This window comes from Poecile atricapillus, chromosome 18 (genome assembly GCF_030490865.1).
Source record: "Poecile atricapillus isolate bPoeAtr1 chromosome 18, bPoeAtr1.hap1, whole genome shotgun sequence".
NCBI lineage: Eukaryota > Metazoa > Chordata > Aves > Passeriformes > Paridae > Poecile > Poecile atricapillus.
The window spans coordinates 1,943,243-1,965,579 of record NC_081266.1 but is presented as its reverse complement, the minus strand read 5'-3'; the positions used below and the strand labels follow the sequence as shown (position 1 = coordinate 1,965,579).

General features: G+C 42.4%; 1 protein-coding gene across 1 annotated transcript; it reads right to left on the bottom strand.

Annotated features, from left to right (window-relative positions):
• Window positions 1-16,630: 16,630 nt before the first annotated feature.
• LOC131586205 (DNA/RNA-binding protein KIN17-like) lies at window positions 16,631-17,797 on the bottom strand. The gene has a single exon (XM_058853093.1). It carries the CDS (start codon window positions 17,795-17,797, stop codon window positions 16,631-16,633), a length of 1,167 nt encoding a protein of 388 aa, XP_058709076.1.
• Window positions 17,798-22,337: the final 4,540 nt, after the last annotated feature.

The window sequence follows — 22,337 nt, the reverse complement described above, 5'->3', positions numbered from 1 at the left end:
TGCATCTCAGGGGCTTCATTCACCAGCCCAAGAAATAACACTTCTGTCTGACTCTCAGGACTCAAAGATCATATGCTTTGGACAGGTTTTCTACACAGGAGCTAGTTTCATTCTCGAGGTAAAAAATCTCACTTTCTCCATTTAATCATCATATCAGGTAACAAGTTTGAGTAAAGGCTGCAGTATTTAACCTACTGCTGCTACATATCTATGGAAAGAATCAAGATTGTGCATGTTTTAAGGAATTGTTTTCTTTACCCTCTATTCAGCATGACAAGAAAGAGACAGCAGTGACATCAATGAATGACCATAAATTTTACTGCTCACGTATTACACTGTATTTATTTATATATCCTGAAAGGGACTGGAGATTGGGTAGGTGACTAATGCTGAGGTTATAAATTGCTGAGAGGAGAAACCTAAACATAACTGTGAACTTCCTCCTCATACAAATACATCCATCACATTCTAATAATATGAAGTGCAGTTCTAATGAAAACTGATCTGAACTATTTTTTTTTAATCCCAACATCTGCATCCAATGCATATTCACTCACCAAGCAAGACTCTTGAGTCTGTTGGGTTTTATTCTACAGAATTAAAGAACTAGAGAACTAGCATAAATCTCTGTGGCATCAGCTTTTCTTGTGTCTTCCATACCCCATAAAATCTCTTTTTTACCCTTAAAGTTTGCATAACATCTGATCACTGGGATCAAAATAGCCATCAAATGAGTTGCCACAGACTATGAACTTGTTATTTTACATGCTGGGTGACACTCAGTGCCTCACAATCTCTCTCTGAAATACCTGTTTGAAAAATTCTTAGTGGTTCAAACTGAAAAAGATAAGCTAGAGACAAGACCTAAAGAAATTATGCACCTGCCTCATCACTTTCCGTGGTGTTTCACTCTCACACCTATTAATCAGTGCTCATAACACTGCTTCACTGTGGCAGTAAGCAGGCAAGAATATAGACATTAAAATTATAATGGTGGTGTGAATATGCCTATAAAGCCATTTTCTTTGGGCAATGTGCTTTTCTATCACTGCCAGCCTTGATTGTCAGAATGCTGTGGAATTCCTCTTTGTAAAACAGCAAGTTTGACAGTGAAATCCACATAAGTCTTCAGACTTTCCAAAGCAAAACTGAGTAACAAAGTCATGCACACCACGTATCAGGCAATGTTTAAATACAAAGCCAGTCCAAGAAAGCCCAAGTGCACGAGCATTAGATAAAGCAGGAGTATTTTGCCTAAGAATATATCACTCAATATCACCCATTATCATTCTCTGTTTAACCCTGTATTGCACCTACCTGTGTTAGTCACTCACACACTCTTTAAACCTCTATTGTTTTCCCCCACTTCCTATAGAATGCTTTTGCTTTTCAATGCATTAAAGGCTATTGTTGCAGCCACAGAACACTCCCATTGCACTCATCTATGCCCAATATGCAACAAATAAAAATAAGAGTGACTTCTCCTGTTAATACAACCCCTGCTCTCCTGGCCCTGCAGCTCTTGCCCCCAAACCCTTCTCAAGACTCATGGTCACTATCCTGCTATGCTGAATCTCAGCACAAATATGTTACTTGAAATATATAAATTAGTGCCCAGAATAGGATTCTGCAGCAACCAGTTGCTACTGCCCAAGGGATCAAAAGAAAACAGAGGTGGCCAGACTGGCTGCACACTTGAACACAATTACATAGCTGAATTCATACACAAGTAAAATATAACCCAGAGGAAAGAAAAAATACCAGTTTTCTAGTGAAGCACAGAACAGCATCAATTTCTACAAATGAGGCTTAGCCTTAACTGGACAGGGAATGATTGCTCTGAGCCTGTGGTATGACTAGAACATTAAAGTCACTTCTGATGGCAAGGCAGAAGGGACCCAGTGCCCTTACCACCTCCCCATTTCCAAAACTGACCCCTTCCTCCCTTCTACCTCCACATCACCAGTTCCTCACTGGCAAGCCATGGGCTATTGATGGCTACCCACACTCACCCTTGCTCCAGGCTGCACCTGAGAGATGACTTAGAACTGACTAAGAGCTGCAGCCCCACACTGCCTGGAGAGCTCTTCACTCCTCCCACACCCAGGTCCCCTCTCTCCAGCAGAGCAGCAACGTCCAAGCTCAGTGTTCCAGCTGCTCATCTCTTTTTCAAAGAAAACTTAGGAATAAAAGCAGCTGTGAGTCAGGAAGACAGCCAAGTTTGTTTGCCCTTGAAAGGAGGTGGTCACACACAGTGAAAGACAAAATGCACAGAGAACTCCGAAGGAAATGCATCCACCCTACTATCTCCTCTAGGCATTAGTCAAAAGCTCCCCAAGTTGGGCAGCAAGATACCATTGTCACAATCCTGAGGTACACCTCCTCTGTGCTTTTTTTGACACAAATAAAGGAAGCCCCAACCTAAAGGCATACACCTTGCCAAGGAGGAAACACCTTACTCATAGGCCGAGGTTCCTTCTCACTGTGTATAAAAGTCAAGCAGTTTCCTCACTTTACTGCCACAAAGCTCCTTAGAATATACTGGCAACTTCTATAAGCAGCAGGGTCAGCAAAGAAAGCTTAAAATGTTTAAAATAAATTTCAGAGACAGAAGCTGTGATCATACATATATGTGTACATGTGCAGTAACACCCATAGGTGACTCCTGAAAGTCAGCAGGAGTGTACTTCTACAGAACGAAACTTTTGGAAAACAGAGAAGACAAGAGCTAAATGCTTGGAGAGCAGGAAAAATGTTTTCTTCCTGAGGTCACCCCTCAAGTGTGAAAAACAGAGTCAGAGAAGCCTGATTACCCACCACTTTCCCTTGAAAATTTCAGATGCTGGCAGTGTTGCAGGCTATAAAATGAAAGACAGGGACACCTTCACACTGTGAACCCTCTGGCTGGAAAAAACTTCCAGGCAGATGACAAAGCAGAGAGTAAAGCACACTTTCATTTTCAGCATGAGTGTGGTTCATCCACCAAGGCACAAGGATCCTCACACTCCTTTGCCTCCCTCCTTCTGCCAGGAGAGCAGGTTGGAACTGTCCCTGCTGCTTCTGCAGACACAGGACATGGGAGTCAGCAACAGGGCTGGGTGATGGACTGTTCCACATGGGGCCACCACTTTCAGTCCTTGGTTGTCATGATTCAACACCTTTGTCATGGAAAAGGAGAAGACAACCTCAAGGATCCTGGACCAGGCTGCCTGCTTATCTGAAAGTCCTTATCTTCCCTGCTTCTGCCATTGAGGCTGACAATATTAAAGAAATACAGACATATGGAAAGGCATTTTGTGAATCCATAGATACACATGAGCTCATTCCTTTCTTACAGGAATCCCTGATCTTGCACTGAATTCCTGTTTTCTCCATTAGCCACTATCTCAATAACCAACCAGCACTGCTCAGGCCATCAAAGAAGTGATGCTACCCAGTAGGGAACTGCTGCTAAGATGGTTGTGAGTGTGGAAAAGTCCTTTATGATCGCTGTGGCTCTGCTCTTCAGAGATACCCTTCCAAGCCTTCCATTTCTGTTTAATCAGATTGAAGCATGAAGTTTTCTTACTAAACTAAGAATCCAATTAATAATATATTTGTTACAGGTTTACAGACTGACCCCCTGTATGAAATATCAGCAACAAGAATCAATATAATTGATTAATAAAGATTAATAAAGAGTCAAGCTGTATTAAATTATTATGACTATATCATTTATTATTAATTATGATGTCTGACCTTCAGTTATTTTTGCGTAGCCTTTATTTGCCAGAAATACACCTGGAATTGTAATCCTCCAATCCATACAGTCAACAATAAGCAATCATTGGATTTATATGGTTTTTTTAACACTTTTCAAATGTTCAGAAATAGTATCAGCATATTTCATTTATCAGCAGTACTGTTTGGCTATACAGCTTATTTTCTAACACAAACTATTTAAAAAATACTTCTGTGAATGTATGCTGTGGTAAATCACATTTATAAATTGGCCTGTGATGAAACTTTCATAAAATGTAAATACTTCTTCCTCTGAAAAATGTGATTAGGCAAGGGCCTTAGGGTGCCCAACAAAGTCAACAAGTGTTTTGCTTTTGCTTTAAGCCACACAATTCTCTTATTATTCTCTACACTGAAAAGAACACTGTTTGCTGTGTCAACATAGCAAATGTCCAACAGGAAATACTGGAGTATATGAAATAGCATATTTATTTGTCAAAATACTTTTGAGGAGAAAGGGTTGTTTGTGGATATGAAAAGACCAAGGGACTGTTTCCAGTATTTCACTGCTTTTCTGTAGTAATTTTAAAGGGTAATACCTAAATAAGGTAAGCACTCTCAGAATCAGGTCACAAAAGTTCTGCTATTTAACACCCTGGTGTTTTTTTTAAACAGTCATATATTGAAAAGAAAGGAAAATTACAGATCATTTAAAAGCAGAAATCTGTTCCTTGACTTTGTAAACTAAGGTGTCTTGCAGCCAGAAGAACCATGTTGACTTACATGCCTGACTTACATTCACTTTGCCGCCAGTAAATTCACTGGCATTCTGTATTTACTAAAGAATATTTTCCAAAAATTATAAAAAACAAATGCAAAAGTTGTCTGTAATGTGAAAGATGTTTTCTAAGTGTGGCTTTTTCAAAGTTAATGTCCATATTATTCATACTTACATAAGCCTCCATTTTCAGATCCCAACAAGGTGATTGTTAAGGTCATGATTTTTCTGTCAAAAAAGATTTTGAATTTAAAACTAGATGAGTATATTTATCATTTCATTAATTCTGCCCAGAAGATAGGGCCATGCTGACCTTTTCAGAGAAATTATATGACAAAGGAGAAAGTGATCTTGATAGCATCATGCTACTAGAAAAAAAATTCATATTCCAAAAACTTTGATCAGGTTCAACCTCTGATGCACCAGCAGAGTTAAATGACAGCATCTGCGTGAAAATGAATCATCAAAAGGGACTGATGAAAAAAACGTTGCAGAAGAGTTTCTCCCTCTGCAAATGTTAGAGAGAGAGGAGGAGAAAAGGAAAAAGAAAAGGAAAAGTGAAGGGGGAGGAAGAGGAAATGGGGGAAAGGGAAAGTTTTTAATTGGAAAGTTATGCAGTCAGAAAGCAAGAGGCCATGCTTTTCTTTATTTATTTTACAGCATTTTAATGTGTAGAAGTAAACTGGCCACACTTGCTCAGAAAAGGAATATTTGTTTACTTTGTTGGTTATTGCAAAGATTTATGATAGAATGTTGCAAATTAAATTAATTTTTCTTCCACTTCAATTTATTCCTGTTGTTTACACTTCAACTTATTTACAGATGAGCCTAAGCAGAGCTCATCTTAAAATACCACACCTCAAAATGTGTTTCCTACAAACAGCAGAGAAACATTTGCCATTTTCCTTTATATCAGACTGGTCAAAGGCTTAAGACAGGCCATACTCAGTCCTCATCATGTCAGAATTACAATCCCTGTTCCTCTGCTGTTATTCACATGGTAATCAGTAAGGCACTCCTACAACAGTATGTTTAGACTGGATATGAGGAGGAAATTCTTCTCTGTGAGGGGGTTGAAGCCCTGGAATAGTTTGCCCACAGAAGCTGTGAATGCCACATCTCTGGAAGTGTTCAAGGCCAGGTTGGATGGGGGGTCTGAGATATGTGGTCTACCAAAATTATGACCCTGACCATGGCAGGGGGTTGGAACAAAATTAATTTTAAGGACCCTTCTAACCCAAATTATTCCATCATTCTAAATATTTTTATGAAGTTGCTAAGTGCAATTTTCCTTTCAGCCTGTCTTATGCTGTTGGAATTATGATTTGTCAGACATTAAAATATTTTTTTCTAAATAAGAGCCTTAAAATGTTGTAGGGTTTTCTTGTCTGTTTGCTTCATTCTGTGTGTGGGAGTACACAGTTTTTCTAATGGGATGCCTATGCAAAAGACAAAGATGCCACAAGTGATTTAGAGCCCATCCCTGTAAGTAAACCACCAGGTATTTCCAGTAACTGATAATTAAACCACTAGATTTTCTAAGCCCATTGCTCTGAAGAAGTAATGGTTATACCTGAATTTATCTCCAGCTCCAAAGCTTTCTTGATCAATATGCCTACTGAGTAAACTCTGGGTCTACATGTGTTAAAATCACCAGTAATTCTACCTCTTACTCCATTTTTTTTCCCCCAAGGGATTATTTCTGGGCCTATTATGTTTTTCAAGAATGAGATCTGAGTTGCACATGACACTTGCAGAAGTCCCATATTCCATGATATTTTGCCATGATGTAGTATTTAAACTGTCATTGCTGTAAGAAATCAAGGTCAGTGGAGAAGGCTCAGCTTCCAGGTAGGAAGAACAAATAATTGACATTTTGGATTTTAAAATATACTTCTATGTATCTACTTAGCAGTATAGCAGCACTTTCACCTTCCTAGCAACCTTTGTTCAGTTTGGTCTGAATTCCACATCAGCCAGTGCTGCTTTTTCAGGTGCAAGCATTGTATTTATCCAGAGATACATGTTGGCAAAAAGATATGTTTGATGGGAAAACATGCAGAGCCATCAAACCATGCAAAACTTGATAACATTCCAGGAAAAATTTTGTTTTGTGGAGTGCAAGAGGTGACCCCACAAAGGAAAGAATAAATTTGTCAAAAATGAATTTGTTGAAAGGAAAGAGGAATGTAGCCCTATAAAGATCCTACAAGAAACCTACAGTCACTACAGAATATTCCTATGATCTCTGCAAATAGTCAGTAGCATTTTTATTAATTTCATTAAGTCCTCAGTTGGAGTAACTTGAGATGGGCTTACCACTTCTGTACAGTCAAAATGAAGTCACACAGAAAAATAAAAGGTTATCTTGGTTCCATTCCTTGCTCAGAATGATCAAGGATGATCAAGCTCCATTTCCAGAACTACAAATCATAGCATGACTTTTTGCTATCACTTGCTTACCTGTGAAACATGTAAAGCATTTTGAGATTCTGAGATGAAAGTGGCCTTAGCACACCATAAAAAGGAATGACACAGAACAAAACAAAACCAAAACAAACCAGAAAAATAAATTGTTTAAGCAAATGTATTTAAAGTAAATCAAGTTTTTAGTGACAATGCTACCAAATCCCCTGGCTTAGAATGCAGCTTCTTACTTATGGAAAAACTGCAGTCATAGTTTTATCAGTATCCCTACATAGAATTATCTGTATATGTGCCACGGTGTCATACATTACAGATACCACCACAGAGCGTGGTCTTCTCTGTTGCACTAATGAGCTATATAAAATAACAAAATTTTAGAGTTTTAAAACTCTATATAGAAATAATTTATTCAATTAAATTCTCAATGGCAAGACACCTGTGACAGAAAAGCAGGAAATAACCAAATGTGTAATAAGCACTACAGTTGTTCATCATAAGCCCCTGAAGAAATGAAAAATAAAGCAGTTCACAGAAGAAGTCTCTGTCTCAGTTCTGATAGTTTCATTTGTCAACAAACAAGTTCAGCTCTGTGAAAAGACCACATTAAGGGGACTATTAAACTACATGGGCCCAAATGTTATTTATTTTACCTATCACAAGTTATTAGTGTCAGAACCACTGCCAACATACAGGCTTGGAGAGAGAGAGACACAAAAGCTGCTTGTTTTAGGCTGTTCTTTTAAAGCACAGTTAAAACTGCATGGATAGAAGCTTTTTCCCTTACCTAACACAGCAAGTCAGGAAACAGCACAAAACCTCAAAAATATTGAAGGTTAAATCTTTATCTTAGATGAAAATCACCCTGGGGAGAATTACATGTACATAACTAAATCACCAGTGAGCATTATATATATTTATATATAATCTGTGGATACCCTGGGTTGCCTGGCCACATCAACACAGGGACATTGCTTAACCCAGCTGGATAGAATGGATGCCCAAAAATGATCTGCAGTCACAAGGTGTTTGAAGCACCTGCTTTAGAATTATCCACAATGTTAACTCACATGCTATTTCTTCCAGAGTGTAGATGATTAAAATCATGGCCTGTGGGCAGAGGACAAGGGGCATCTCTGACCATATCTAAACTACCACCTCCTTCCTGCATTAATGGTGTGTTGAAGCTTTGCACAGAGAGGCAGCAAAACCATTTGAAGGGTGGCTCCTAACAACTTTTGGCAGCAGCTCCTGCATCAAAATACACCCAGCGTTCCACCAGGGATCAATCTCAGCTGGAACTTCTTGCCCAAATCCAGGAGGCAGCCCTGGCAGCAATCTTCTACCAAATGAGGATGACCAGAGCACCAAGAGATGGATTAGAGGCACAAAGAACTGGAGATGTACAAAAACATGCATATAAATACATTTCTGTCAGGTACTAACAGGTTTTAATTCCCTGATGGTCCCTCTCCTGAGACTTCAGGCAGAGTGGGAGCCCTGTGGGAGCTCTGGCACACAGCGGTGTGTGTGTACCTGTCCCTGCTGGGTGTGTGACCTTCCCTGGAGCTGTGCCTCCTGGTGAGATTCCCTGGATGCACCTGCCTCACCACATGCAATATTTGGGGCTGCTGATAAGCCCCTTACCCAGGAACCATAGGAGGGGCACAACCTGCATGAGGCTCACCCCAACTCCAGGCTTGTTCCCCCACTGAGGGCAGCTCTGCTTCCACAGCCCCCTCAAACAAGACTGCTCTCCTCACGTGCTCCTGCTCTGCCAAAAAACTATTGCTATCACCTCAGAAAATCTAGACTCTTTTATTAATAGTTCAGAGAAAGTATTGTTCTGGGAACAGCACCTGTAAGTGTTCAGGACAGCAGGAAATAAGCAAATGAAGCGACACTGGCCATGGCAACAATGCTAGAGAGGAGGGGAGGGAGGAAAAAACCTCATACATAGATATAAAGCTATATGGGGAAAAATAAATTTTCTATCCTGAAAGCCTGACACTTCCCAAAGCTGAATTGCAAGCCAAATGCTGAGGTGGCTCTGTGCTTGACCTTGCTTCTCTTCATTGATGACTGGTGAAGAGCACCAGGCTTCTCTTCACTGATGACCATCTGCCAGTGGTGCTGAAGGTGACAAGGGAAGAGGGTGCCTGGGAAGGGAGCAGTGTCACGACCCCTAATAATGTAAATTTCCCTGGCAGAACTAATCCAGGCTGCCATAGGCAGTGACAGTTAATGGGAAGTGACACAACTGTGGTCTGAGGTAACAGGATAGAACTGTCACTGTGCTTCCCAGGGCAGTGATAAATGATGTCATCTCTGTTTCAGGATGTTTCAGGTGAGAAGTAAGATTTAACCACACAAATTAGAGAAGGAGAAATGAAAAGGTACTACACTCAGGAATAAAAAAAATTGGTTACTGTTATATTGCATACATCTGGCTTGCATTCTTTCTCATTTTGCACACTGAAAATCTCTGCTCCTTTCCCTGGCTGGATCCTGCCTGGGCAAATAGGCCTTGATCCATACCTAAGAACATATCCATTCCAACTATTATTTTGCTCTTCACCTGATTGATTCATAATGGGTGGGTTACAGAGTGGCTACAAGACTCAGGTAATCCTTAAATGTTATTCTTGCGATTCCCCACTTCTGGGGAAATTATATTGGCTTCCCTTAGCAGTCAGTTGGTCCAGTTATACTTTTCATATGTCTTTTTTCCTGTTTCTAAATTCTGAGTTTGTTTAGGTATTTGCTTTTGCCCAGACAATCTTAAAGAAATGGGGAGCTATCCAGATTTCATTTTTAAAAGCAAGCCACACATAGGGTGTTAACATTAATATTTTTTTTGGCAAATACACCAATCTCAGAACAAATCATACTATTCATAAAGTAAAATATTCTCCATGCAGATTAGCAGTCCCTTCACACCAGGAGGTTAAAAAATAAGTACATTGTCTGCTTCCAAGAAAAAAGGTCTGCAAAATGGTATGAAAATTTGCATGGTGTTTGTCCCAGTCTGCTACTCACACACAGGTACCTTGCAAAAAACAATTAGAATGGCTTCATATGGCAGGCTTAGGTGTATAAAAAACAATTAGAATGGCTTCATATGGCAGGCTTAGGTGTATACAGGACAATACTGATTTCTCTTATTTTTACTGAAGAACTTTCTGACTGAATTAACTAAAGAGACCATCAGAATCACAGATCATCTCAGGCACATGAAGACTCATGAAAAGTGCCCGTGAATGAAGGGCTCTTTAGAGGCTCACATCTTTTCTTCTTTCCCTTAACAAAGGCAAGCTTAAAGATTAATGTTCCAATAAGAGTCATAGCAAAATAAACTTCTCACAGATCCATGGTAATAATGTTTACTCGCACTCACAGAAATGAAAGCAGAACCCAGTCAACATATTTTCACTGGCAAACTCCTGAATGTTTTTGCTAACTGCTGTAGTTTCAACTAATAAAAATATTATGACAGCACAAAACATTGATTTAGCTGGTATTTAACTAAGCATTAATTTATTTTCAAGACCAATGTGTCAAAGTTACAATGCTTGGCACACAAATGTTTCTAGAGAGAAAATCCTAGTACTAATCATTGCAGAAGTAAAGAAAACATACTCATCTCTGGATATCTTGTTGAAGAATACATCAAAAGCAGCTAAACTCTGCTTTTGAATGCACTGAAATGACAATAGAATGCATAAGCACATTATAGAGGCATTTCCAAGCAGCCTAGTGGTGAGGGACACTAAACATTTAGGATTTAGCATTGCACAGGGCAACTGTCCTGGCTCAGCAGGTTCAGGTGTGTGCTGCAGTGCAGGTACAGCCCGCTCTTCTTCATCCTGCACACATCCCCTGGCCTCAGGATGAATTTTTCCAGCTAGGTGTAGTGAGGAGTATGTTGTCAGCTCCCACTCAGCACAGCTGCTTACACCAACCGCATGGCCTTGCCTTTATCTAAGGACGCAGCGAGTTCTCATGAGAACATCTCTTTGTTTAACACTAGAAATTATTACTAGAAATGTTTTTCAGGTAGGAAAGACCCTATAAAAGCCCAAAAGACCACGGCGCGGAGTAACCCTTCCACCGACGAGACCAACACAGCGTGCTGTGTCCCGACCCGACGGCACCCCCGACAGACCCCGCACCGCCCGGCGCTCCCAGCTCCTGGAGAGATGTAAGATTATCCGCAGCTCCCTCTTATTTCTGCCCATGGGGGTTTACTCGGTGTACCAGCTCGTGCGGGGGCAATAGCCCCAGGCTTCACTCCCGGCCTGCTGCCGGATCTCCTGCAAACAGCGCTCGGGAGCGGGCACCGGGTGGGAACCGCTGGAAACAGCGCTCGGGAGAGGGAACCGGGTGGGATCCCCTGGAAACACCGCTCGGGAGAGGGAACCGGGTGGGAACCCCGGCAATCGCCACTCGGGAGCGGGCACCGGGCAGAATTCCCCCTGCGATCGCCGCTCTGGAGCGGGCACCGGCCAGAATTCCCCCTGCGATCGCTGCTCTGGAGCGGGCACCGGGCAGAATTCCCCCTGCCATCGCCGCTCCGGAGCGGGCACCGGGCAGAATTCCCCCTGCCATCGCCGCTCGGGAGCGGGCACCGGGCAGAATTCCCCCTGCGATCGCCGCTCCGGAGCGGGCACCGGGCAGAATTCCCCCTGCCATCGCCGCTCGGGAGCGGGCACCGGGCAGAATTCCCCCTGCGATCGCCGCTCCGGAGCGGGCACAGGGCAGAATTCCCCCGGCCATCGCCGCTCCGGAGCGGGCACAGGCACCAGGCGGGCCGGGGCTTTGAGGCGGGGGCTGCGCCACGCTGTCCCCGGGCTGTGTCCGTGGGTTCAGGACGGTGACACTGCAGCCCCACAGAGCCCGAACCAGCGCGGCCCAGGCCGAGACCGAGCGGTGGTGACCCGAACACGGCCCGGCTCCATCACCCCCGGCCGGCAGCTTGGGCTCCTCCCGGCACAGCGGTGATTCCCTCGCTGGGGGCTGCCAGGAGGGAGCGGTGCGGGACGCGAGCATCGCCCCGGGCCTCTTGCACAGCCTCTGCTGCTGGCACGGGAAGGAGCGCACCGCCGGGACAGACACGGCGGTCCTTCAGGGCCGCTCCTCTTGGGAGGGGGGAAGGAGAGTGGTTTTGGATACGGGGAGGTGTCTCTTTAGCCTCCCAGCTTCTTCCAGCTGCGCCGCAGTAGAAATGGAATGAGGGCGACGGGCGGCCCCTTGCCGGGATGGCTGGTGCTGACATATCGGCAGTGGGCTGTGGCTCTTCTGCAGCTCATCTGTTGAGGGTATCCAGACCCTGAGTGATGGAAATACGTGGCCATTGCACCAAGAATAAGGGGATGAATATTAACCTACTGCGGGGAATAGGAGGGGGTGCGGGGGGCAGGAAAACTGGATTCAGTAGTTTCTCGCAGCCTGAAAGCTGCCCAGTTTATCACCCGTGGGTGACGGTTAAGAAGGTTTTGTACCGCTGGTGAAAAATGCCTGATTTAGTGCTTAACAGGGAAAATACTCCTTCAGTGTCAGGAAAATCCACAAACGCCAGAGATTTATGTCCAAAAAGGAGACAGAGGAGTTCTGGAACTTTATTGGAGTAAAGGGAGAGACAGCCTCCTTTTATCCTAAAATCCCGGCCACATGTTGCCCTCTTCCTTCCTCACCGGCTGAGGTATTAGGAAGGTACAGCCTACCCTAACCACTTACCACATATCCCCCACTGAACCTGTCATTTTACCCCAAATTCAGAAGTTCAGGCTTGTGCAGACCCTTGTCTGTTTCAGGAGCCAAGCTGTCTGGGCTCTGCAACAAACCTGCTGCAGTAGAGACATTAAGACCCATTTCAAAGACACTAAATCCCATACCTTCACCTGCCGTTCTAATTGGGAACGGCAGAAAGAACGACACGGACTCTCAAGGGAGTCAGAACAGGAGAGAATCTCTAGTTTATTGCTACAGCCATGTTATATAGACTAGTTCGTGGAAAGTACAGAAAGGAAACTCTTATTGGTTAGTAAAGTGCTACATTACCATCATTGGTCAGTGGCTAATGCAGGAACATATATGTGCTGTGAGCTGAGTGTGGCTGCTGTTTCCTTCTAACAGGTGTCTTTTTTTCATGCTTGTTTCATAAATGCATCTTTTATCAATGTGCAATTATCTCCTGTTATAAATGAAAATCAGCCAAATTTATCAGTAATAATAATTTTATTGAAAAATTTGAAAAATTGAGTTTTGGAAACAACCACAATCAAAGTGTCAGGAAAATTAATCCACAAACACCAGAGGTTTATGTCCAAAAAAAGAGACAGAGGGGTCCTTTTACTTTATTCGGATAAAGGGAAAGAACATGGGGCATTCCCCTGGGGTCTCTCAAAATTTTGGAGAGCGCAGCCTCCTTTTATCCTAATTCCCAGCCACTTGTCCCTTCTCTCTTTCCCCATAGGCTGCGGTACTTGAGAGGTACAGGCTTCCCAGAACGCCTGATACCTGAGATACCTTCCCCCCCCACAATGCATAATCCCTTCTTAATTCTTAACTTTTGTGGAATTCATGGTGCTCTTTCAGTGCCTCTTTCATCTTTCAGTGGAATCTATCCTATTGTTTCTGTTATCTCTCAGTGATAGCTGCATCTTATCAGCAGACCCACAGCTTGTTTGTAAAGTCAAACCCGTCATCCCTCTCACCTGCAACAGAGCAAGCCATGAAAAACATTATTTTCTTCCACCATGCACCATCAAACAAGTGGTCCCACCAAGATGCCTGTAGTATGGAATTCCATTTTTGGACTGGGACGTGTGCTACATTCTTAATTCCAGCTGCCAGATTCTTTATTGTGTTCCCGTAATTGTCAATCTCAGTGCAGCGTTCTGATTCATTGAATTTCTCACAAACTCCCCCTTCTTCTGTGAGCAAGTAGTCTAATGCTATTTGATTTTGGTGAACAAATGCCTGCATTTGGGAATGTTGCCTTGCCAGTAACTCGAGAGCATCTGAAGTGTGGTTAGACACTATTTCTACCACTGCTTGTAATCTTATAAACCTATTTAGGAGGTAAACCGGGGTACAGTATCCCCAACTTCCATCCTGGGCCCAGGTGGCAGGACCGTAGTACTCTATAATTCTTTCTGCCAGACAATGCTCTTTTGCCCATTTTTGGCTCCCTCCCACACCTGGGAGTGTTTTCTTAATTTCTCTTTTCTCCCTGTTTAAGGTTTCATATAGGGGGGTTCCCAGTAGATTGCTCTCAGTCTTAGGCAGCGTAAAAAAGGAGGGTGTGATTAGTCCTAAGGTGCAAGAACCTTTCCATCTGTTGGGTAATTCACTATAAGCCTTCTTACCACAAATCCAATATATTCAATTAGGGGCATTCCATTTCATACAAATGTTTTCTGCCTTGTCCCAAAAATCCTTTAAATTGTCTAGGGATTGGTAAGGATTCACTCCAGTGCTTTTATACCAATTTAATCCCACCAAATCAAACTATTCACAGCTCGTACTTTTCTCATGGGTCCAATAGCCTGCAGGGGTTTTTCGGGCTGCCACACCTTGGTTTTATTTTCTGAACTTATTGTTAGGGTAGATATACATGTATAGTATACCCTACCACTTGACTATATTCTTTTCCTTCTCTGCAAATGCAGAGAGTTCCAATGATCCTTTCGTCCAAAACCCACCCCTCAGATTCTTTTATTCCCACTTATTCTACACCTCTCATGTCTCTTCACAGCGCCACAGACTAGAGTCAAGCTCAGCAGGGTCTTCTTTGCCTGCTGATTCCACCGAGCCCGTTCCCTTGGCTGTGGTTTCACTGGATAGTAGGTAGGGACAGTGGGTATCTCGTTCATCCATTCATGCGCGTCACTAATTAGATGACGACGCATTTGGCTACATAATAAACACACAAACTGAATGTTTCTTTTCCAGGTTAAGTAAAGGTGGCCCGTCCACCTGACCAGATTGGGATTTAGGCCCAAAACAGGGCAAAGACACAATAGAACAGATGAACCCAGCCCACCCAAAACCGATTCTACTATCCAACCACCATGCAGGGAAGGGACTTATTTAATCAGAATAAGAGATCACTCGCACTTTACTAGCGAACATATGAATTATATCAACAGATGAAATCAGTACTCTGGATGCCGGGGCCCAGGCAATCTTCCCCACCTCTGAGTGTGGTTTTGTCCTAATATTTAGTAGAGCCAAAGGAAGGCATTTGACCCAGGACATTTTTGTTTCTAACATTAATTTTGATAGTTGATTTTTTAAAGTCTTATTCATTCTTTCTACTCTCCCTGAGCTCTGAGGGCGCCAAGGGGTGATATTCCCACCCAATTCCTAATGCTTCTGCTAATTGTTTAATAATTTTTGAGGTAAAGTGTGTGCCTCGGTTCAAATCGATGTAATCTACTATACCATATCTGAGCATTATTTCTTCTAGGATTACCTTGGAGACTACTTGGGTTGTTGCTCGTGCACTGGGAAAAGCCTCCACCCACCATGTTACTTGATCTACTATTACCAATAGATATTTATATATCCCCACCTTAGGTAATTCAGTAAAATCAACTTGGACTCTTTCAAACGGTCTGTATGCCACCGGTCAGCCTCCAGGGGCACCTGTCATACCCTAGTGTGATTTATTTTTCTGCATATTGTACACCTGAGTACCTCCTGCTTTGCTATCTCATAAATTCCCTTGCACCTGAAAAACTTCAAAAATTGCTCTGATAGGGCTTAAATGCATATTAATGAGAGTTCTACATAATTGAACATTCCTGTGGTTTTACATGTTCTAGGAATTCTTTTACTTGGTTTTAATCATTAGCTTGTCTGTATGGTATCCTGTAGATTAAATCAATATATTTTATTTCTTCTCAAGGCTCCATTCTGTAGTTTTGACACTTCCCGATAACTGGAGAGTGAGTAGTAAATTTTTCTCTTCATGTCACTGTTACCACTCAGGTTAGATAATCCACAAATGCATTTAATCAACATAGCTATTTCACACCATTATTTGAGTTAGTTACACAAATAAAAGTATTTAGCAGTACATAGTTTCAATTTTAATATTAAGCTAAGGTCTAAGATATCATATATTTATCACACTACTATATATAAACTACACATAGCCAGAGTATTGGCCACAAAAGCTGACACATTATACTGTATTAAAACAGTTAAAAGGGGTTACAAATAAAACTATATTAAAATCATTGTGATCAATACTAACTTGTAAAAACTAATACATAAATGTGAAAGCAAATACCTATATTGCAATTTATAACATTAATCATTTGCAAGGTTCACTCTACTATTAATTAGATAGTGAAGGCGCACCAAGGAAAAGCAAGAAACAAAAATCCAGAGTCAATCAATGCAAACCAAAATTAACTGAAAACTATTTATGTGAAGGGGAAGGGAGGGTGTTGACAAAAGGGTAGAAGAGGTGAGGATAAAAGGGAGTAAGACCTAAAGGCTCTATAGCACTTTTACCCATTTAAACTTAACAGCACATTAAACTTAACAGCATTTACCTTGATTTGTAACTTAAATGTAACACTTTGGTGAAGGACTCATTTAGGATTTACTCTACTGAGGTCTTGCGTCTGCCTGAAAGATGTCAAAAATAAGGTTTTGAGAACCAAAATCGTCTCTGATGCATGATTTAGCACCTCAGGCAAGTTTGGAAACATCTTCATATGGGATATCTTTGACTCTGAGCCCTCTAAAAGGTCCCGAGTCAATGGTTATTGTCACTGAAAACTTCTTCTCACTAATAGACTCCAAAATCCCTTCATTTCCCCTGTACCCACCATTTAATACCATCACTTTCTTGCCCAGTGCTGGTATTACAGTTTCTAGATGTGTCTGATCAAGCTTCAGCTTGCACCCAGAGCCAATCACCCTTACAACTGCTGTATATTTGTCAATCACTTCCTTAACAACTGCCTTCTTGTTGTGGTACTTCTCTCCAAGCTTTTCTGTTATAATTTTTACAATGATTTCAGGCTGTAACCAGTAGTCTCTTCGAAATGTTCTTTTCTTCTCCTCTTCGAGCTCCATGATCTCGTCCAGTGCAGATTTCTTCTTTTTCTTTTTGGGCTGACCAGAGCTATGAGCTGGTTTTTTTCTTTTAACTGCCCCTTCCACCATCTTCAGTGCATTCTGTCCAAGGACACTTGTTTTACAAGATGCTGCTGAAGTACTTGCTCCTTTGTTTAAATGAAATGTAACTTTTTCTTGTTTGTTTTCTCTGTTCAGTTCCGTATAGACTGGTTTTTTCAGTTCTTTCCCCTCCAAACCTCTTCTAAGCTGTTGTTCAATGAATTTAGCAGTTCTTTCTTCATCATCAAGGTCCTGTTTCTTCTTCCTATCTTGTTCTTGCTGCCTGCAAATGGTCTCTGGGTCCCTGTCAATGTACTGAATGTACCAGCCTTTAGGAGTCTCATCAACCTTACAAAGACCTTCCCTCCCCAGCCATTTTGTAAAATCAGTCAGTGTCTCCCATCTTGTAGCATTCATGTGGATGTGTTCTCTGTGGCTGATGTATTCATTGTATAAAATATTATTGTGGACTCTCTTTGTTCCAAATCTCCTCCTGAGCAATTCCAGGAGATCATTTTGGAATTCCTGAGAGAAGTAATCTATGAATTGCTGAGGATTTTCGGAAGCCAGCAGCAACTGCCTCTGGTGGGACTCAGACATGCAGTGGCACTTGAAGCCATTCTCATCACGGCACTGCTTCTGGCACATCTGGCAGTACCAGCGCAGCTTCTGCAGCCCCTTGGATTTAATGCGGTTGGCAATCGCCTTGGGGCTGAGGAAATCTGGTTTTCCCATGACACTGGTCCTGTCCTGATCCTGCTCCTGAGCCGGTGCCGGTGCGGATCCCACCCCCTGCAGAAATGCCAGTGGCCAAGTACTAAATAGTAATCTACTTACAGCCCTATTTTACTTTAAAATGTTAAGTGCTTAAGAATTGTCTTGGTTTGCAAGACAGGTGTCTGCTAAGGAAGGCAGGAGCCTCGCTTGGAATGGAAAATGTAAACCCCCTCCCTCCGAATGTTATAATTTTGAAATTAATGAGAATAGGAATAACAGTCCTTTCTAGCAAAATTAAAATAAAATGCAGCAGCACAAAACCACTGACAGAGTCAGAATACAACCTGGCACCCTGTTGGTCAGGGTGTTGGTAGCAGTCCTCCTGGAGTGGTTCTGTTGAAGCAGCGATCCCGTAGAAGGGTGTAGCTTATCTCTGAAATTCCGGTGCTGTAGATGGGTCTGGTCTCTCCTCTGGGAATCCAGTGGAAAAGGTGGCTGTGCTGTTCCAAGTCTCAGATTATATCCACGTAGAAATGCTTGACTCCTCCCCCTGGGTGCAGCATCTCCCAATGGGATGATGGAATTTTATCAGTCCTGCAGTGAGACTCAATGGCCCATTAACAGAAGATATCCCCCTGGAAGGAGGATGGGTGGTGGAAGAGATAAGGAACACTGCCCTTCCTGGTTTTAACAGATGGCCCATTAACTGAAGATATGAGGGATGGGTCATGGAAGAGATAAAGAACACTGCCCCATCTGGTTTTAACATACTTTTGGTTACATCTTGCATTGCAGCCTAAGACAAGAATGTAGGAATCTGTAGCAGTTTAAGTTCAAAACTGGGCAGAAACACTGATTTAGTGTAGTGGCTTAGGTTCACCAATTTGATTTTCCCAGCCAATGCACAAAATAATGTAGTGGGTTTAGGACTGGCTAAAATCACTAGTATACCTATTAGAACTATCAACTTGTCCTGGCTGGGTGCCACGACTTCGAGACCAAACCAGCTGGAGACGAAGTGGTAAAATAACAGAAGGATAGGCTCAATTTGATGACCCCAAAATAAAAGGCTTTAGTAGTAAAAGAACAAATCTGTAATCCTTTCAAGGTAGAGGATGCACCAAAAGGGCAGGGTTCAGGGTGTTACAGTAACTTATATAAACTGGGATAGAGGAGGATTCTGAGGGTAAGGGTCCAATGAAGAGGGGTGTTTTGGAATATTTAAAACACTGTAGTAAAACTAAACCAATGACAACAGAAGAAACAGGGAACTTTCTAGTGACTTTTACATAACTACAAACAGGGGTCAGTGTGGGTACTGTCTTTTCTCTCCAGGAGAAAGAGGGGTTTTCCCATGGCCTTCTGCCTGAGTTTTCAGCAACCCAAACTGTTATAAATGCAAAGGCAATTTTGGGATAAAATCAAAGAGAAATTTATTAATAAACAATAATAAGTAAAAACAGCGATAAAAACCCACAATAAAAAGATCAGCGCAGCGCTGGGTGGACAGGGGTCTACACCAGAGGTATAGGTTTCCCAAATCCACGTCTGAGCATCCTCAGGATTGGGGTTTTATAGGATTTTTAAGTCCTCAGGCCAAAATTCCAGGCAGGTTCCATTCACCAAGTGTCCTTGATTGTCCAGTGAATGGATTTCCTGACATAGAATAAAGACATTAACTAGTGTCCGGCCAGAATCTCCTCATATGTAAAGGAGATTCTGTGTGTGTTGCAATGTTAGGTTTTTCATGGCAGGGTGGTGGAATCCGGGCTGGTGCCGATGAGTATCTCGGCCGGGTTTTCTCCTTTGTTTCCCCTGATTGCTTTTTCAACACAGAGATGTTTAAGTCTGGCGAAGTCTTTCTTTTGGAACTTGTCTTTTTCACTGATCGGTTTCTCTACCCACTGGAATCCGCAGGGCGTTGCTTGGGTCCGGAGGTAGATAATTTCCCCAGCCAGTTTCATTGTTTTCTTGATGGTCCGTGTCCTGTCTGTTTGTTTGGGTTGATGGGCCGGTTTGGGTTAGTTATCTTGGGCGTTGCTGGCAATCAGCAACTTCTTGGAGAAAAGCCTCATCCTACTTTGAGGAGAGGCTTTTCTATGCTTTATATTTTTTTTATGTTCCTACAAAACATATCTTTCTTATATACACTCCGAATTTTTAATACAACAATAATTTATTACAGTCCCCCACCTAATAATTTATTACATTTAAAAATTCGTTACTTTCACACTTTCCTTTAAAGGAAAGTATCCTTTTCTTACTCTTTTTTCATTATCATTTTTTTTCTTTTTTTTTTATTTGTTTAATTGTCAATTTCAGTGGTCAGCATATGTTCGTTTTCAAATTTTTCTAAGGCCTTTAATGCCTTATCACTCTCTTTCTCTTCTTCTAAAATCAGTAATTTGGAAAGAAGGGCATTTTTATCTTGTGATTTTTCTGGATCTATTGGGAGGGCGGCAATTTGCATTCCTTGCACTACAGATTGTATTAGCCTAATCAGACAAGGAATTAAACAAGGCAAAAAGATGATTCCGGCTATTGAACATCCTATAAAGAATACTAGCTTTTTCCACCAAGCCCCTTGCCCAAAAATTTGGTCCCACCAAGAGGCTTGTAGAATAGAATTCCATTTTTGAACTGGCACATGTGCCACTTTCTTGATTTCCGCAGCTAGTCCCTTTATAGTCTCGCCATAATCATCTATTTCCATGCAACACTCTGATTCATTAAATCTCCCGCACACCCCTCCCTCCTCAGCTAGCAAGTAGTCGAGAGCCAGTCTGTTCTGGTAAACAAAGGCTCTCATTTGAGAATGTTGCCTTGCTAGGAGTTCCAGGGCTTCTGAGGTGTGATTGGAAACTACCTCCATTACCGCTTGCAGTCGAATGAGCCGATTGAGGAGATAAATGGGGGTTCTATAACCCCAACTGCCATCATTCGCCCAAGTGGCTGGACCACAGTATTGTATGATTCTCTCGGCCGGCCATTCCTCCTCGTTCCATTTCTGGCTCCCTCCTGCTATCGGTAATATCTTTTTTAGGTCCCTCTTTTGTCGAGCTAAGGTTTCAAAGAGGGGAGCCCCTAGGGACTTACTTTCACCTTTTGGTAGTGTAAAGAAAAATGGCCGAATTAGTCCGAGTGTGCATGACCCTTTCCACTTCCGAGGTAATTCACTGTATGCCTTTTTCCCGCATATCCAGTAAATTCCATCGGGAGCTTCCCAGTTTTTATTAGTTTTTGCCGGATCCTCCCAATAATCCCTCAGGCCTATGAAAGTATGGAAGGGATTGGCCCCTGGTTTCTTGTTCCAACATAATCCAATAGTCTCTATCCACTCGCAGTTGTTTTCCCGATAGGAGATCCAATATCCTTCGGGTGATTCCGGGTGCCAGATTTTTGTTTTCTTTTCTGAGTTTACCGTGAGGGTATTCACACACGGAGTGTATCCTACCAAATCGGTAAACTCTTTTCCCTCCCGGCTAATGCAAAAAGTCCCAATTATTCGATCATCTATGACCCATCCTTCTGGCCTCCGGGTTGTTTTCGAAAATTTTAATTTTGTCCCTTTTAATATCTGTTCCGGGGTCAATCCCTCTCCTTTCCATGGCCATCTCTCGGCTGATTTTAAGCCACCGCATATCCAGCAGTTGGATATACCTAATTCGGTGGCTATTTCCTGCATTAGATCAACAAACAGGTTTTGGTCGGGGCTGGGTAATTTCCAATTATCGTATTGTCTTTCTAATAGTTCATATTGTTCACTGAGAGAGTTTAACCTCTCTTGCTCCAGCCTTTTCTTTTTATTTTCCATTTCTTGTCGTTTTATGTCTATAGCTATTTGTTTTATTTTACTCTCTGGATCTAATCCCTTTTCATCCTTTGAAAAGCAGAACACTGGGTCAAATTGAAGACACGAGTTCTCATCATCTGACTTCAATAGTTCCAAAATTATGGGTTCATTATTGAATGTCAGCTTTGCCTCGTGTTTCACATTTTTCCCTTCCCAGTACAATTTTCCCCCCATCATGCATGGTTTTAAGTTTGCTTTATTGTAGCATGTAGGGTTAACTCGGTGGTATGCCAAAAACGTCGAGTGCTTCTTTCCCCCAATCCAGACAGTCTTATTACACTGTCCACAGACCTCGATTGGGGGAATTCCCTTTATTTCTCTTTTGTTTCAGAAGTGGGTCCTTGCAACCCCTATTTCTTCCAAGTTCCGAATGGGTTTTTCCTTGATACTTACTCTCGAATTCGAGCACCAGATTTTCTCTTTTGATTTACACAATTCGAACTGAGTGCCGTTTAACCAACAAATACCTGCGTGTAGTTCTGAAGGGCACTCGGTCGAGAGCTCGATTTTTGTGGCAGTCTGACACTGCTCACACTTCCCCTGGGGAACCTCCCCTGGGGGGACCTCGGCCTCTATTCTCTTGATCGAGCACATGACTAGGCTCAGGGACATCAGGATTCCCCACAATTGCATCCCTCTGCCATTCCCTCCGCCCGTACAAAAGTATACGGCGGGGATAACCATCTTCCCGGCAGCAAGGACTGT

Excerpts from the sequence above, each read along its gene's own strand:
- LOC131586205 (XM_058853093.1), bottom strand. The coding sequence starts at position 17,797 with ATGGGAAAACCAGATTTCCTCAGCCCCAAGGCGATTGCCAACCGCATT.